We start from the raw sequence: 16,499 nt of genomic DNA, 5'->3' as shown, positions 1-16,499 counted from the left end.
TTGGAACTGGGAAGTAAAAGGACACAGGTTAGAAATAAAAGGATGAAAAAGGTAACATTCGGTCATTTGATTACTAACTACAAAAACATGGTATGGCTGTTTTAATAATAGGAAAAAAAATAGGGTTTGAAGTATTAGAAACAAAGACAGCTACTTCACAGTGATGACAGTGTCAACTCAGTGAACCACATAGGGAATTATTAAAGAAGTTATAGTGAGTGAATGAGTATAGATTGTATGATTTCATTTATGTGAATTTCAAGAAGAGACAGAACTAACCTTTAGTGGTTGAAATGAGAATATTGGCTCCTTACGGGGATTCAGCAATGCTAGGGAAGGGTCCCATGACAACCTCTAGGCTATTTCAATGTGTGTAGGTTATGGTTGTAAAAATTAACTGAGGTGTACACTTCAGATTTCTGTGCTTTATATTATTTATTTATTTTTTTTTGGGAGAGATTTTCACTGTAGGGCGCGTGCGCTCGCCAGACAGACAGAGAGAGACATAGAGACAGAAAGCGAGAAATCACCCCCCAGGGGGGATGGTCACGCCGCAGTCCCTTCTCCTCCATTCTCCTCTCGGGATCTTGGGCACGCACGCACACGCGCCCGGCGTGAATTTTAAGCCACTGGGTCCGGGACATGAACCGCGGTCGACTACGTGGGAGTCCAGCGACATAGCCATTACGCTAACTGCTGGTTCCCTGTGCTTTATATTATTTTCAGCAATCCAATATAAATCCATTTAAGGCACAGTAAAGGTAGTTTAAAACGATTAATAATGAGTTAAAAAAAATCAGGATTGTATTTCCAGCTTAGTCAAGTTTAGGTGCAGTGTTTCTGAGTAATGGCACTATCGAGTTTTTGGATTGTAGAAATATTATAGAGCACTTACCACCTTTGGCCAGTGCCTGCTTAGCCAGGGTTATTGTGACAAGACAGACAAAATAAACCTGTGAAACTGCTCCTCTCACATATTTCCATACTTTTCTGAGTGGAAGGTCCTGGTGTAACTCATTGATAACCATAGGAAAGTAGGACATTTTAAGGGAGTAAGTTTTCTGACAGGAAGGGGTTAGTTGCCGATCACAGTACATATTGTAGAATTCTTGACGTTTATGTGTATTTGGAACCTGGAAAGGTTCTGTAATACTGAAAATACCAAGCCCTACTCAAGATTTATAGTACTTTATGAGCCTCTACTATATATATTATTAATAAATATGATATGAATCAGAATTTTTTCCTTATTTCAATCTTTGCTTATTGTGTGATATAGTTTATTTTTTAGTCATCTAAATGTTAATAAAGGAAAGGAGGTAAAAGTGTAGAACTCTTGGATACCTAGAAGATTTTTTAGAATGACTGAGCTTTGAGAAAATGCTTTCATACTGAGGCTCAGGTTGTGATACTATTTCACTCAATTGAAAAAATAAAAAGCTTTAGCTAAAATGGCAATGATAGTTTTACATTATATATGTGTTCTTTGACATCTGAAAGCAGGGATATACTTATTAATATATAGAAGATGCTTATATTTATATATGGCAAGATATTTCTGTAGGAAAGCATTATATCAAGATTGTTTTGGTATCACTGTAAATATGCAAGTCTGAAGCTTGTGTAGAAGGAATTGCACATTAGTCCACTGTGCAACTTCTGAGATATAAAGTGAATACTATTATATTCCAGAACTCAAGTACCTTCATGAATACTACAAACTTCCAGCCAATTCGGCCTTTGCCGTCCATTCAGATATTGGTGGATAAAGTTAATCTGGAACATTCTGTGCCAATGTATGCTGAACACTTGGTGCATGTGGTCAGCAGCCTTACTCAGCCTTCTGATAATCTGCTTCATTATTGCTATGTACACTGCTATCTTAAGGTATGTAAAGTGAAATTTCTTGTTTAATAGCATTTGCTGGGCTTTGGGGATGTCAGATTTCTTTCTCATGGGGTTATAACTTCATAGAATTAATACACTCCATCAAGTAAGAGTTAAATATGATATGAGATAGATTTATTATTTCCATGTAGTTAAAATAACTATAATAAAAACATATTTATTTTAATGATTTTTCTTTCATTATTTGGTAATAGTAGCTTGATGTTTAAAGTTAATAGTAATTAAAACATTTTTATATATATAGATGATTTTTATAAGCGTTGTGGAAGATTAGTATGGATGCACTGAAAGACAACCTTCTTGAAGTGAACATTTGTTTGAGGCATAATTTATGAAGAAGATTTAACACTTTTTTTTTTTTGGAGAGGTTTTTGCTATAGGGCGTGTGCGCTCGCCAGAAAGAAAGAGAGAGACAGAGAAACAGAAAGCGAGAAATCACCCCCCAGGGGGATGGCCACGCCACAATCCCTTCTCTTCCATTCTCCTCTCGGGATCTTGGGCATGCATGCACTTGCACCTGGCGTCAGTTTAAGCCACCGGGTCCGGGACTCAAATCGTGGTGGACTACATGGGAGTTCAGCAACATAGCCATTACCCTAACTGCTGGTCCCATATTTAACACTTTTTAAAATCCACTTTTATCAAATTCATGCTAACTGCTTGATACAAAAGGAAGATCTCTTATTTTAAATATCATTGTATCAGATGAATTATTGTAGATTTTGTCCAGTTTTCCATTATTATTATTTAAGTAATGCATCCCAGTACAGCTATATACAAACTATAAATGTTGACTAATACAGGTTGAGTATACCTTGTTGGAAAAGTCTGGGATCAGAAATGTTTAGATTTTGGATTTTTGTGCATTTTTGCATAGTTGCATATATGTAAGATATCTTGGGGATGAGACCTAGAGCTGAGAATAAAATTAATTTGTGTTATATATGCCTCATACACATAAATTGAATGTAATTAAATTTATTCATTTACTTTTTGCCATAGGGCTCAGTCACTTGCTGGAGAGGGACAGAGAGAAACTGAGAAATCACACCCCAAGAGTGGTGGTCACACTGCCATCTCTTTTCCTCCATTCTCTTTATGGGATTGTGGGCATGCAAGCGCATGCGCCCAGTGTGATTTTCAAACTGCTGGGTCAGGGGCTCAAACCACAGTCGATTATGTGGGAGTCCAGCACCTTAGCTACTATGCCACCTTCTGACCCATAGCTTGAATATAATTTTGAACAATATTTTTATATTGTGGTCTTTTGACTGATTCATTACACGGGTCAGGTGTAGAATTTTTCACTTGTGGTGTCTTGCCAGCACTCAGAAAGTTTCAGACTTTGGAGCATTTCAGATTTCAGGTTCAGATTAGGGATGCACTACCTGTAAATGTTTTTTGCCAAGCAAACACAGATGTGTAGTCTAAGTAGAGACAGCACATACCTATTCTAATTCTGTTTTTTTTTTTTTTTTTTTTTTTGAGAGGTTTTTGCTATAGGGCGCGGGCGCTCGCCAGACAGACAGAGAGAGACATAGAGACAGAAAGCGAGAAATCACCCCCCAGGGGGGATGGTCACGCTGCAATCCCTTCTCCTCCATTCTCTCGGGATCTTGGGCACTAATTCTGTTTTATGGAAAAAAGAAAACCATAAAAAATCAAATACAGAATAAGTACTATAAAAACCTACTCAATTTTATATGAGTACTTAAAAGGTTAGAGGACTCCAGAAGTAAGACTCCTGAATTTATTTATTGGTTTATGCTTTAATAGTGTGGTGCTTTAAAGTTCTTAAATATCTGTGTATTTGTAAAGTAAAAAACCAATTTAAAGGTAACAGGTAAGATAACCTATAACTGTATATATGTTTAAGATGTTAAAATTTGAGTATTTTTAAACCATGTAGGGTTGAAGATAGCTTCTTCCTAGATGTTCTTGCAAATCCCTTTTCCAAGAGGTAGGCTCTTTTGGTAGAAGAGCAACAGTATCACATTGCATAGGGGATGGGCACCAGTGGGACTCATAGAGAACAATTATTATAATGACCTGCCACTGTGTTTTATGTCAAATAGAGTAATAGAAGGTATTCTTGAAAGGTAGCTATATAGTGAATATTTTGTGTGTGTGCTTTTTTAAATTCATTCTCACAGTTAATAGACAGAAGTGTATGATTTTTTAAAATACTGGTACAACTTGAATATCAGACTACAGTGTTAAGAACATTTACCTTGTTTCCTTAAAGCAAATCTCATTTTAGATATTTAATCTTTCCAAGGTATTCTGCTTATGTCAGATCAATTCACTTGGTAAATATTATCTTCATTTTATTTTAAGAACGTTCAGCATTAAATAAAGCATGTCCCCATCCTCAAAGAAAAGGACCATGAGAACCATTGGTCACCAGCATGATCACTGTCTATTCTGACATATAAGATACTAGAATAGTTGTTTATCGTTTTTATTTATTAATATGTTAAACCTCAAATTTCTAGTGTAATGTAAAAGTTACAGTGTGGTCCTGACAGTTATGTTTTAGAAAGTGGGCTTTTGCTACATACGTTGTCCAAATTGCCTTTTAAATTTTGACTAATTTGACTACAGCTATAATTAAAGTTTAATGACCCAGAAAGTAAGATGTTGAGCATAGTAAGAATATTATAACTGATATATTATTTGTTCAAATAATTGAAAATTATTTGTTGATAATGAATACCTTAAAAAATTAAAGTCTCAAGTCTTCTCTTAAATATTATTTCATTTTATTTTTGATACTACTGCAGACTAGTATATTTTAATGCTTTCAGGTTTTATTAGAGTTTTTGTTAATATGGTTATTTTGAACTGACGGAAAATACCAATTTGCTAAAAAGTTTATTGCGGTTCATATTTCTTGAAATAATTCACATAACCTTTGAGGAAGTTTTTAAAGGTTTAAAAACATTTTTAAAAAATTTTCAGTATTACCATGTTGCCGTATTACAGTAGAGAATTTAAATGCCTGTGTGTGCCTGTCATTTTAGATCTTAAGTAATTTTCAATTAATGAAATTCTTTTTTTTTTTTTTTTTTTTTTTTGAGAGGTTTTTGCTATAGGGCACGTGCGCTCACCAGACAGAGAGAGACAGAAAGCAAGAAATCACCCCCCAGGGGAGATGGTCATGCTGCAATCCCTTCTCCTCCATCCTTCTCTGGGGATCTTGAGCACGCACGCACACGCGCCCGGCGTGAGTTCTAAGCCACTGGGTCCAGGACGTGAACCGCGGTCGACTACGTGGGAATCCAGCGACATAGCCATTATGCTAAGTGCTGGTTCCCAATTAATGAAATTCTTGAATTTCAGTTTGAATACTTAACTTTAGCCGTTGTCTTAGTCTATTTTGTACTGCTATAACAGAATGCCTCAGACTAGATAATTTATAGATTATAGAAGATTATTTTGGTCATGGTTTTCGAGACTGGAAGTCCAAGATTGAGGGACTGTGTTTAGTGAGAGTTTTTTCACTGAGTTATCACATGGCAGAAGGCAGCAGATGGTGAGAGAATACGTGACAGAGAGAGCATGAGAGAGAACTGGACTTTCTGTAAATTAAACCCGCTTTGGAGATGGCAAATCCACTCTCATGATAACAACATTAATCCATTCTCAAGCATGAGACCTCATGAGCTAATCACATCTTAAAGAACCCATCTCACAATACCGTTACAATGGGTCTGAGTTTCCAATACGTGAACTTCGGGAACACATGAAACCATGGCTACTATATTGGTATGTTACAAAATGGTTTATAACTCCTGCTTCATGAAATGAACTTTATAAGTTGGGAAAGCTGGTACGGATGTATGTAAAAAAAAAATCAGATTCACTTTTCCTTTTTAAAAAAAGAATTATTTAATTTTATTTACTATCATTTTTAAATTCAATCTGAGACAAAGAGAGGGAGAGGGAAAGTGAGAAAGCAAGCCACCAAGTCCATTAACTGTGGTGGTCCATGTGAGAGTCCAGCGCCTTAACCATTATGCCATCTGCTGGCCCCTTTCCTTTTATTTTTTTTTTTAACTAACAATGGTTCTATGTATTTATTGTGTACATGTTTTGAAAAATATCCATGTTGTAGAATAGCTCAGTAGAGCTAATTAGCACATACATTACCTTATATACTTATTTTCTGTGGTTAGAACACTCAAAATCTACTCTCTCATTGATTTTCAAAATATAGTGCATTGTTACTTATTGTAGTCATCATGTTGTAAAATAGATTTCTTGAACTTATTATTATTTTTTTGGAGAGATTTCTGCTATAGAGCGCATGTGCTCACCAGAGAGACAGAAAGCGAGAAATCACCCCCCCTGGGGGGGATGGCCACACTGCAATCCCTTCTCCTCCATTCTTCTCTCGGGATCTTGGGCACGCACACACACGTGCCCGGCATGAGTTCAAGCTGCTGGGTCTGGGACTCGAACTGTGGTCGACTACATGGGAGTCCAGTGACATAGCCATTATGCTAACTGCTGATCCCGGACTTATTCTTCATATGAGAACTGGAAGTTTTTTCTCTTGACCAACATCTCTCTACTCCTTCCCTGCCCTCTGAGATACACTTTTCTTTTGTCTTACCCAATTCTCTTTATCTGTTGAACCTAACCTTCGAAGATGTATAGCACTGAGTACCTAAGACATTGCAAGGCATGTAATATTTGGAATGTGTGTAGAAAATGTTATGTGAATGTATTCTGTAAATTGTGGAATAGTATATGATTTTAAGCCCCTATTATTTATAAGGATCAGCCATAACAGATGCTTCAGAAATATGAAGGAAGTTATAATAGAATAAAAACTATGCATTTGTTGGATTTAGATTTGTTACTTTTTGACCTGCAGTAAATCCCTAGGGATTTGGAAGAACTGTTACTTTAATACATTTTTTTTTTTTTGAGGTTTTTGCTGTAGTGCGCATGTGCTCTCCAGAAAGACAGAGAGAGACAGAGAGAATGGAAAGTGAGAAATCAGGGGTCATGGCTCCACTGCAATCCCTGCTCCTCCATTCTCTCGGGATCTTGGGCATGCACGCACACATGCCCGGCGTGAGTTTAAGCCACTGGGTCCAGGACTTGAACCTCAGTCGACTACATGGGAGTTCAGTGACATAGCCATTACGCTAAGTGCTGGTCCCTTTAATACATTTCTGATGGGTGTATAAATTAGTATACTCATTTTGGAAAGTACTTTAGTGGGCTCTGGTAAGTTTGAAAGCACAAGTACCTTACCACCCATCTGTTCTAGTTTTTACTATGTACACTACAGCAGAGGTCGGCAAACTCTTGTCTGAGGGGTGAGACAGTAATTATTTTAGGCTTTGTGGGGCATGGGAAAAATTTCATATATTATGTATATATTTAAATAGCAGGAGAGAATGATTTTCTATAACTTTTGAGTTGATGACATTCAAAATGTAGTTCTTGAATAAATTTAAAAAAAAATTTTTTTTTTTTTTGAGAGATTTTTGCTATAGGTTGCGTGCACTCACCAGACAGGCAGAGACAGAGAGACAGAAAGCGAGAAATCACCTCCAGGGAGTATGGCCACGTCGCAATCCCTTCTACTTGGTTCTTCTCTTGGGATCTTGGGCACGCATGCACATGCACCCGGTGTGAGTTTAAAGCCACCGGGTCCAGGACACGAACCGCGGTCAACTACATGGGAGTCCAGCGAAATAGCCATTACACTAACTGCTGGTTCCCTTGAGTAAATTTTTTTTTTCTTTTTTTTGTAGAACAGTTTTACCAGTAGGAGGAAAGGAGTCTTTTTTTTTTTTTTTTTTTTAAGAAGTTTTGTCTTAGGGCTCATGCATGTGAGGGAGATAGAGACAGTGAGTGGGAAAGTGAGAACTCACCCACCAGGGGCTTGGCCATGCTGTAAACCCTTCTTTATTCTCCTCCCAGAATCTTGGGCACGGATGTACATGAGCCTGGCCATGGAGTCCGAGATTTGAACTGCAGTTAGCTGTGTGGGAGTTCTGTGACATAACTGCTGCCATCTGCTGGCCTAAGGAGTACTTTCTTTTAATTGATAGGATTATTTCACCTATTTGCAATTCTTAATGTTCCTGTCCTCACATTGGTTATAAATGTTCATGTGTAAAAATTAGCCTTAGCTTGTAGGCTATATGAAAACAAGCAGCACATGAGATTTGACTTGCAGACTGTTTGATTTTGCCCGATGTATTCTTTAGAGAGGCTTATCATTTAGAAATTAACTTAACCAGGGAACAGCAGATGATGTACTACGTCACTGGACTCCCACGTAGTTGACCATAGTTCGAGTCCTGGACCTGGTAGCTTAAAACTCACGCTGGGCACGTGTGTGTGCATGCCCAAAATCCCAAGAGGAGAATGAAGGAGAAGGGATTGCAGCATGGCCATTCCCCTGGGAGATGATTTCTTGCTTTCTGTCTGTCTATCTCTTTCTGTCTTTCTGGTGAACTCACGCCCCCTATAGCAAAAACCTCTAAAAAAAAAAAAAGAACTTAACTAAGGAAGTGAGAGACTTTTACAGTGAGAACTATAAAACATTGCTGAAAGTAATTATGACGGAATTAAATGTAAAGCTATTTCATGTTTGCAGAGTGGAAAACTTAATATTGTTAAAATTATCATATTATCCAAACCAGTCTTAAGATTCAGTGCTTTCCCTGTGAAAATCCCAATGATGTTTTTGGAGAAGTAGGAAAACGTTTTCTAAAATTGATATGGAATCTTGAGGGACTTCTAATAGTCAAACCAATTTTACAAAAGAACAAAGCTGTAAAACTCACACAAAGCTCATAAAGTGTAAAATCTCCAATGTCTAAAATCCTGAGAGTCACAGGTCTGAAAGATTAAAATCCTAAATATTGAAATCCTGAAAGTTGAAATCCTAAAATATACAATTCCCATGGGAGGTGGAGGGGGGGGGCAAGATCCTTATTGTGAGCAGGCACCATCTATTTGGCAATAGTTCTGGAGAATACAAATACAGAGGTGAATTATACTCTCTCTGACAACTGAGACAGATTTTTCAGTTCTGTTGCCTTGGACATCAGAACGCCTGTCTTTTGCACTTAACACCAGTGACCTTTGAGGTCTTCAGGCTTTCAGTCTCAGACTCAGAGTTATACCCTTGGCTTTTCTGGTTCTAATAGTTATTTTTACTATATTTTTCTGTAATATGTATTTCATCTTTGTATCATTTTTGATACTGGAGACATAAATTGTGTAAAGACTCTGGACCAGCAGTTGGCGTAATGTCTATGTCGCTGGACTCTCCTGTAGTTGACTGTGGTTCGAGTCCCAGACCCAGTGGCGTTAACTCACTCTGGGTGCCTGTGTGTGCATGCTCAAGATCCCAAGAGGAGAATTGAGGAGAAGGGATTGTGGTGTGGCCTTCTCCCCTAGGGAGTGATTTCTTGCTTTCTGTCTGTTTCTGTCTTTCTGCCGAGCGCACATGCCCTATCGCAAAAACCTCTCAAAAAAAAATAATAAAACAAAACAAAAAACACAAAACACTTACAGGGGGTTCTACTAAGACTTTGTTTTATGTATTTTTTTTTTTTTTCAAATTTTACTCAGCAAGCATTATTGCAACATTTTCCTTATTTGTAAGCATTGTTTGTAAGAAGTCGAAACATCCTCAACAAATGAGGAGATGTCCTTTTTTACATATGCATTTATAAAAGATAAAATTTGAGCTCTCATCTCTTTAGATGACTTCATGTGTGGTAGTGGCCCATTGTAGTTTTTTGATTGATTTGGTTAAAGACTTAATTGTTGCAGTATTTCAGATGACCACAATTAAAAAGTTGTAGCACTCCTTTACTAATCACACTGATGTGTACCTTTGCATTTTTGTCTTTTGACCTATTTTTTTATGAGTGTAGTTTGTAACTGCTATTCCTGTGTGACTGCCTTTAGTATTACTGAGCATTTATGCTTGTAAAAAATATATATATACACATACACACACACACACACACAATATTTTTGCCTATTTTATGGTGTAAAGTTTTTTTGTTGTTTTTAGTTTTTTGCTGTAGGGCTTATGCGAGAGAGAGAGAGAGAGAGAGAGAGAGAGAGAGAGAGAAATCATCTGCCCAGACTATGCTTCAATCCCTTCTCCTCCATTCGCCTCTGAAGATTTTGGGCATGCATGCACATGCACCCAGTGTGATTTTCAGGCCTTTGGGAACAGGACTAGAACTGTAAAGTTGGCCATGTGGAATCCAGCTGCTTTACCCACCACACCACCTGCTGGCTCTCTAAGTAGTTTTAACTGCAACATTCTGTGGTTATTTCTGTTTCCATCTTTTTCCCGTGATGGGTTTTTCTTTATAACATATTTATTGTAACACTATATAGTCCTAATTATAATCATTCTTTCATCAGTTTTTGTGTGATTCAGTGTATTTTTTGCTTACAGATCTATTTTTCACACAAAGGTAATGCTTTGTTAATTGTCCCTTTAGTAAAGAGATGATCTTCAGGATGCTGTTTATACTAGTATACCATGTGTCTTATATAGCTGCAATATAAAATTGTTTATTTTATATCACAGTTATGGTGTATTTTTAATTGCCATTTGCAGTTACCTAGCAAGTGATTTTTATATTTTTACCTTCTTATAATTGCGAAATCTAGGTTCGTTTCTTAATACAATGGTTAAGCTCTGTGCATGGAATGCCAGATACCACATGGCTGACTGTGATTTGAATCCTGGCCCTGGTGGCTTGAAAAAAACATACCACCATATCAGGATCATCTGTGGAGGGGTGAGGGTATTGCTTTCTATCTTTCCCTTTCTCTCTGCCTTTACATGTGTCTTCTGGAAAGTAAAAAAAAGAGAGAAAAAAGTGAAATTGCAATAGCAATTTATTACACTACTTTTTTGTTGAACACTTATCAAAGTAAGTTTATTTTTTCTTTTTGCCACAGGACATGTGCGCTCACTGGAGAGACAGAGAGAGGAAGTGAGAAATCATCCTGTGGTAGGAATGGCCATGCCTGTGGTAGGAATGGCCATGCCACAGTCCTTTTTCCTCCATTTTCCTTTTGGGATTTTGGGCATACATGCACATGTACCCAGAGTGATTTCCAAACTGCTGGGTCTGAGACTTGAGCCATAGTTGGCCATGTGGGAGTCCAGCAACTTAACTACTATGCCACCAGCTGGTCTCTAGAAGTGAGTTTTTTAAATGATATTTCTGAATCTATTACAATTTCTTTTGAGATGTCAGTTTAAGAATATTTGTTGAAAATGTTAAAATATTGATATATTTATTTTTATCATTTGCTAATTGGGGTTTTTTGAAAAGGGGCACTACATGTTAACTTTGTTTAATGTGATGGGAAAGTAGTTTTATTCAAGGTTCTGTTTTTTTTTTTTTTCAGCCGAAACCTCTCTTGATACTTGCACTTCTACATATTACATATTTGTATTGCTTCAGACTATTAGATTGCAGTATTCAGCACTTTTTTTTTTTTTAATGCCAGAGGGTCTGTATACTCACCAGAAAGAGGCACAGAAACAGAGAAAGAGAGAGAGGGGAAAAAGCACCTCCTAGTGGGGTGTGGTCAATGCTACAATCTCCCTCCCCCCCATTTTTCCATCCTTTTGGGATTGTTGGCATGCATACACGCATGCTCAGCGTGTTTTTCAAGCCACTGGGGCTGTTTCAAACAGTGGTGGGCCATGTGGGATTTGGCTCCCTTAAGCACTAGGCTACAGGCCAGCCCTAACACTTCTATTTCATTTCTGATTATGTGAACCATCCTTCATAAAAACAGTTTCAGTTCATGTGTCGGTACTTCTCTCTGCTAGTTAAGTATTTATAATCGTCATCAAAGTATATTACACATTTTTAGGTTATATAGGTATTGTAAACCTGTGTTTTTAATTGCCATAACTTAGAAGAGAGAGTTGAAAATTTATTTTGAAATAATCATTTTTGCTGTGGTAGATAATTAGAAGCACAATATGATCTTTTAAGTATAGTAATAATTTGACAACACATAGAAGGTAATTTCTTTCAACCTGCTTGAATGTGGCTTAAAAGAACTTCTGGAAAAGTAAATTAATAAAAGCTTTTTTTAAAAAATTACAGAATAATATGCATTTCCATATAGCCCTTTGTAGTTCTGCAGACAACCAGCAGGGGATCTCCTTTACACCCAATTTCCATCAGTGACTTTAGTTCATGATGGAATTTATAATTATACTGTAAAGCATTTAATGGAAAACTAGAAGGTTGCTTTGAGAGTTCGTAATTGAACATAATAGTACAATATGATAAATATTACCTTTATTCGTAACTAGAAACATTTGAATGTAATACATTGTTTTAATAATTGTGTTTTGTATTAGTTCATATTAATCATTGTAAATTTCATAATCCTGTAAATACTGAGACTTTATGAGATGATATGAAGTGTTGAAATTGTGCAGTGCCTAGCAGTTCTTTGGATACAGTGTTGCTCAGAACAGGTCTTCAAAAAGAATGAGTGTGAATACGTTAATTTTTGTTTATGATTTTAATTTCTGTATTAGAAAAACAACTTTTTCTTTCTCATTTCTGTACTACTTATCAATTGATTACTTGCAATTTAATTTCTTATTAATGCTAATTCCTATAGGAATTAAAAGGTGCATCACTTTCATTTTCCTTCTTAGTAATTAGATAGGTAAGTCCTTTGAAAGAGTTTTCTCTGAAAATTTACTTATTAATAATGTCTTATTTCCAAAATATTATTTGGTTCACTGAAAATTGATTTTAGAAGAAAGAATGTGAAATTGTCAGTTTGATAAGTTTTAGGATTATTTTGAAACTTGTTTATAAGTAGCTTAATACTTTGTAACAAATTGGTCATTATTTTATGCTCATTAAAGTATTTTGCCTAAAGATGAATTATGAAGTAATCTTAAACAAGCTTTAGTGCAGAACTGAACAGTTAATATTAAACAATCCTAGAGATACAGAAATCAATGCTTTATAAACACAAGGAATGAAAAACAGTAACAAAATAAATAATGGATTTAAGCTGCTTTTGCATCTTCTTTAAAATCAGTAATTCTTTGTTTTTGTATCCCTCGTATCAGCATTTCCAATGTGAGAGTGTTGACCTTCTATTATATTGGAAACAATTGGAGCAGAAATATCAGTCCTCTGCAATGTTCCATATAAAATATAATGCTGTAATGTTTCTGTTAAGCAAATAAAGTGTCATCGTGTTAAGGAATTTTAGGGATTGCTATAGAAATTTTTAAGTGTGATCCTTTTGTTTTAAGTGTAAACATATGAAGAATAATTTGTCCCATGTGCCCAATTTCCTGGGGCGTAAAACCTCAATCCTACAATTATTTTCACAGAAGAAAAAGTTAAGAAATATTCTTTGAGGATATTTTTGGGTATCTTTTACTGTGTATGTACCATCCAAATTGAAGACAAAATAGATAAAGATTTGTTTCTTGTAGTTAGTGTTCTTTTAGTCATAAAATAGTAACAGTAATTTATTAAATATATAAGTTACAGTGAGAAAGATACAACCACTAGTTTATACTTATGGAAAAATATATATCTTTTAGCAGAGCAAACACTTCGATAAGGATTTTATACATGGAAATAAAATGTGAAACTTAAAAAAATTAGTCAGGAAAGAGCAATGATCTTTCAGGGATTTAAAAGAAATACTGTACATTTAACTATTAATTTTGACTTAGTTAATGTCAAATAGAATAAAAGAAAATGTAGATCGTTTAGGAAGTGGAAAAAGACATTGGAGCACATTTAGTGTGCAGCTGTTGTACAGCAAATTGAAACTGACGTATTTCATCCTGTGCTTATTAAAACTTTGTCTGTGAACATTTGGATCTTTTCTTTTTGTTTCAGATATTTGGTTTCCAGGCAGGACTGACGTACTTGGACTGTAGTGGGTCTTACTGTTTACCTGTACCGATTATTCCCTCTTTTAGCACTGCTCTTTATGGTAAACTTCTGAAACTCCCTACATGCTGGTAAGTGATTTTTGTTAAAATGTGGTGTATGTTAATTTTTGTTGATTATCTTAGGAGCAGGAAAAAAAATCAAATTTAACTGTCATATACCCATATGTTACTTTTGTACAAAACCTTAGAAAAACACCTTCGTTTGTACTTTTTTTTTTTTTTTTTTTTAACAGATACACCAAAAATCTCTTTTTAACATCTGAAATGTGTTAGTTCATGATCTTCTTTGTTGTGGTAATTTTTATTGTTGGTAATAACTGTTAAACCATGTTGGAGGTATAAGATAATGTTGCTGCTTCAGATTGTAACCCACAACCTTCGTTTTTACTTTTTTTTTTTTTTTTTTTAACAGATACACCAAAAATCTCTTTTTAACATCTGAAATGTGTTAGTTCATGATCTTCTTTGTTGTGGTAATTTTTATTGTTGGTAATAACTGTTAAACCATGTTGGAGGTATAAGATAATGTTGCTGCTTCAGATTGTAACCCACAAGGGCTAGTGCCTTTTTATTTTTATTTTTTTGAGAGACTATAAAGATTTTTTGATCAAGTCCTAGGAGTTTATCTATTAAATAATAATTTCATAGGTATTCATAGCCACTGAGCAAAGTATGCTCATTACATAGAGTTAGAATATATTTGACATGTGGAGTAGCTACATTTCAGGAGACATTGAGTTTAGCCATTATCATTTTTGTTCAGTATTGGGTTTCTTTATTTTGAGATCGTATTTTCTTAAATTTAAGAAGATTTGTTGAAAGGAAGCCAATAGGTACTAATCATACAACTTAATTGAAAATGCTTTCAATAAGAAATAATAGTTTAAATGTATAAAATAATGGTTAAAATAGGAAATTATTTTCTAGTGAAAGATTTCTGCTATTTAAAATTTCAGTATTTTAATTATTTAGAATATATCTTTGCATTCTCATTTTAGTGAGTTTACTTTTGCAGGATGTGTTTTCCGTTAGTGTTATTAAATGAGGCATAATTTCCAGAAAAATGGGTATTTATTTTTTAAAAATACTTCAGTTGCCACAAAATTATCTTTTTGATAGTATATAACTTGAAATGAAATTAGTAAATGCTCATATATTCAAGAACATTTTCCTATTGAACCAGGAAATTAAAAAAATATATAGTATATAGTAATAAAATCTTGGTAACACTTTCTCTATGATATGAAATAATTATGAAATGATTATTCTTAATTGCTTTTGATAAATTTCATTTTGTTCGTACTTATCCACTTTTTAGTATCGTTTATTGTGTTATATGGAGCTGTATTTAACTTATGTATAACATTGCATTTGAGCCAGGTTTTATATTTTGACCTATTGAGAAATAACATAAGTATGTCACAGTTGATATGTTGATGTCTTTCAATAGATAATTGGGAAAACGGTTATCTCAGTTATGTGCTGATTTATTTATCATTTATGACTCAATACTTTTATTATAGGTAGTGTAATTAATTGTAGAAAATTCTTAAAACTTCCTAAAATAGCCCAAATTTTTAAAACAAAGTACAGCCTTTGTGTATGAAAAGAATTCAATATTTAAATAAGTAATGTTTATTTTAGAGACACGTATTACTTGTGATTAATGTTGTCAAATGTGATTTAAAATGTCTGCAGACATCTAAAGAAAATATTCGAATTAAATACTGAAAGCATGAGATCACAGAAGATAATATTTTTTTTTTTGCTTTTTTTTAGATAAGATCACATCTACATTACTTTAGTGATATTTTGCTATGTTTTATAAAAGTATGTTACTTTGAGATAGTTTCTTTATATTGTTTTTCTTAACAAATAGAAAGTCAATTATCTTTAGCTTATTCTTAGCAACTTTAAATTTGAAAATAACAAATAGCAAACTCAATAGATTGAGATGTTGCTTAGTTAGGTGCAATTTGAAGTCATTAAAATTCCAGATGAAATGTATCATGTTTGAGTTAAATAAAAATCAATATGAAGACTGAGAGTCTTATTTAACTCATACAGTGAGTGAGGATTATTTTAGTAAGACATCCTGGTTATATCATTAAATGTCAACTCTTTCTACTCATGGTTTCCACTGCTGTTTCATTTAAATTTTTAAAAATTTACATTTCAGAGTTTCTTAAAGCATATATATGATGCTATGTATATATTTCATTCAGTAAGAATAACATTTTTACTATGGTCCATAGCCTTTGAAACAGACATTTATAGCCCATTGCAAAAAAAATTCTTTAAAAAGTCAGTATGTTTTGAGTTACCAATGAAAATCTAGAGTTTATATAAATCAGCAAAGTAGTTTATGCTTTTAAAAACTAATGTCTGGGTAGAACAGTTAATTACATATGAAATTTTAAAATAATAAGGTTTACTTTAATTGGTTTTGCTAATATAATTTTTAACTTATATGGTTTAAAATAACCTTGAAAATAAGTTATTTTTGTCCCATTTACATTTTGCTTTTAATAATATACTGCAGCGTCATTGAGAAACTCATAGAACTTTTTTAGAACTTCATATTTTCAGTGATATTTTATCTTGCATTTGTCTTTCA

The 16,499-nt window shown here is 34.5% G+C and overlaps 1 protein-coding gene across 2 annotated transcripts in view; it reads left to right on the top strand.

Moving 5' to 3' along the window:
• Positions 1-16,499, top strand: part of VPS13B (vacuolar protein sorting 13 homolog B) — an 806,861-nt gene that overhangs the window by 96,214 nt on the left and 694,148 nt on the right. For both annotated transcript variants that reach the window (XM_027776225.1, XM_027776226.1), the window contains 2 exons: positions 1,693-1,887; positions 13,827-13,951. In XM_027776225.1, the coding sequence (XP_027632026.1) occupies positions 1,693-1,887; positions 13,827-13,951 (320 nt within the window). The remainder of the gene's footprint in view (positions 1-1,692; positions 1,888-13,826; positions 13,952-16,499) is intronic.

Source organism: Tupaia chinensis, unplaced genomic scaffold (genome assembly GCF_000334495.1).
Source record: "Tupaia chinensis unplaced genomic scaffold, TupChi_1.0 Scaffold000646_1, whole genome shotgun sequence".
Classification (NCBI taxonomy): Eukaryota; Metazoa; Chordata; class Mammalia; order Scandentia; family Tupaiidae; genus Tupaia; species Tupaia belangeri.
This window is presented reverse-complemented; position numbering and strand designations above follow the sequence as displayed.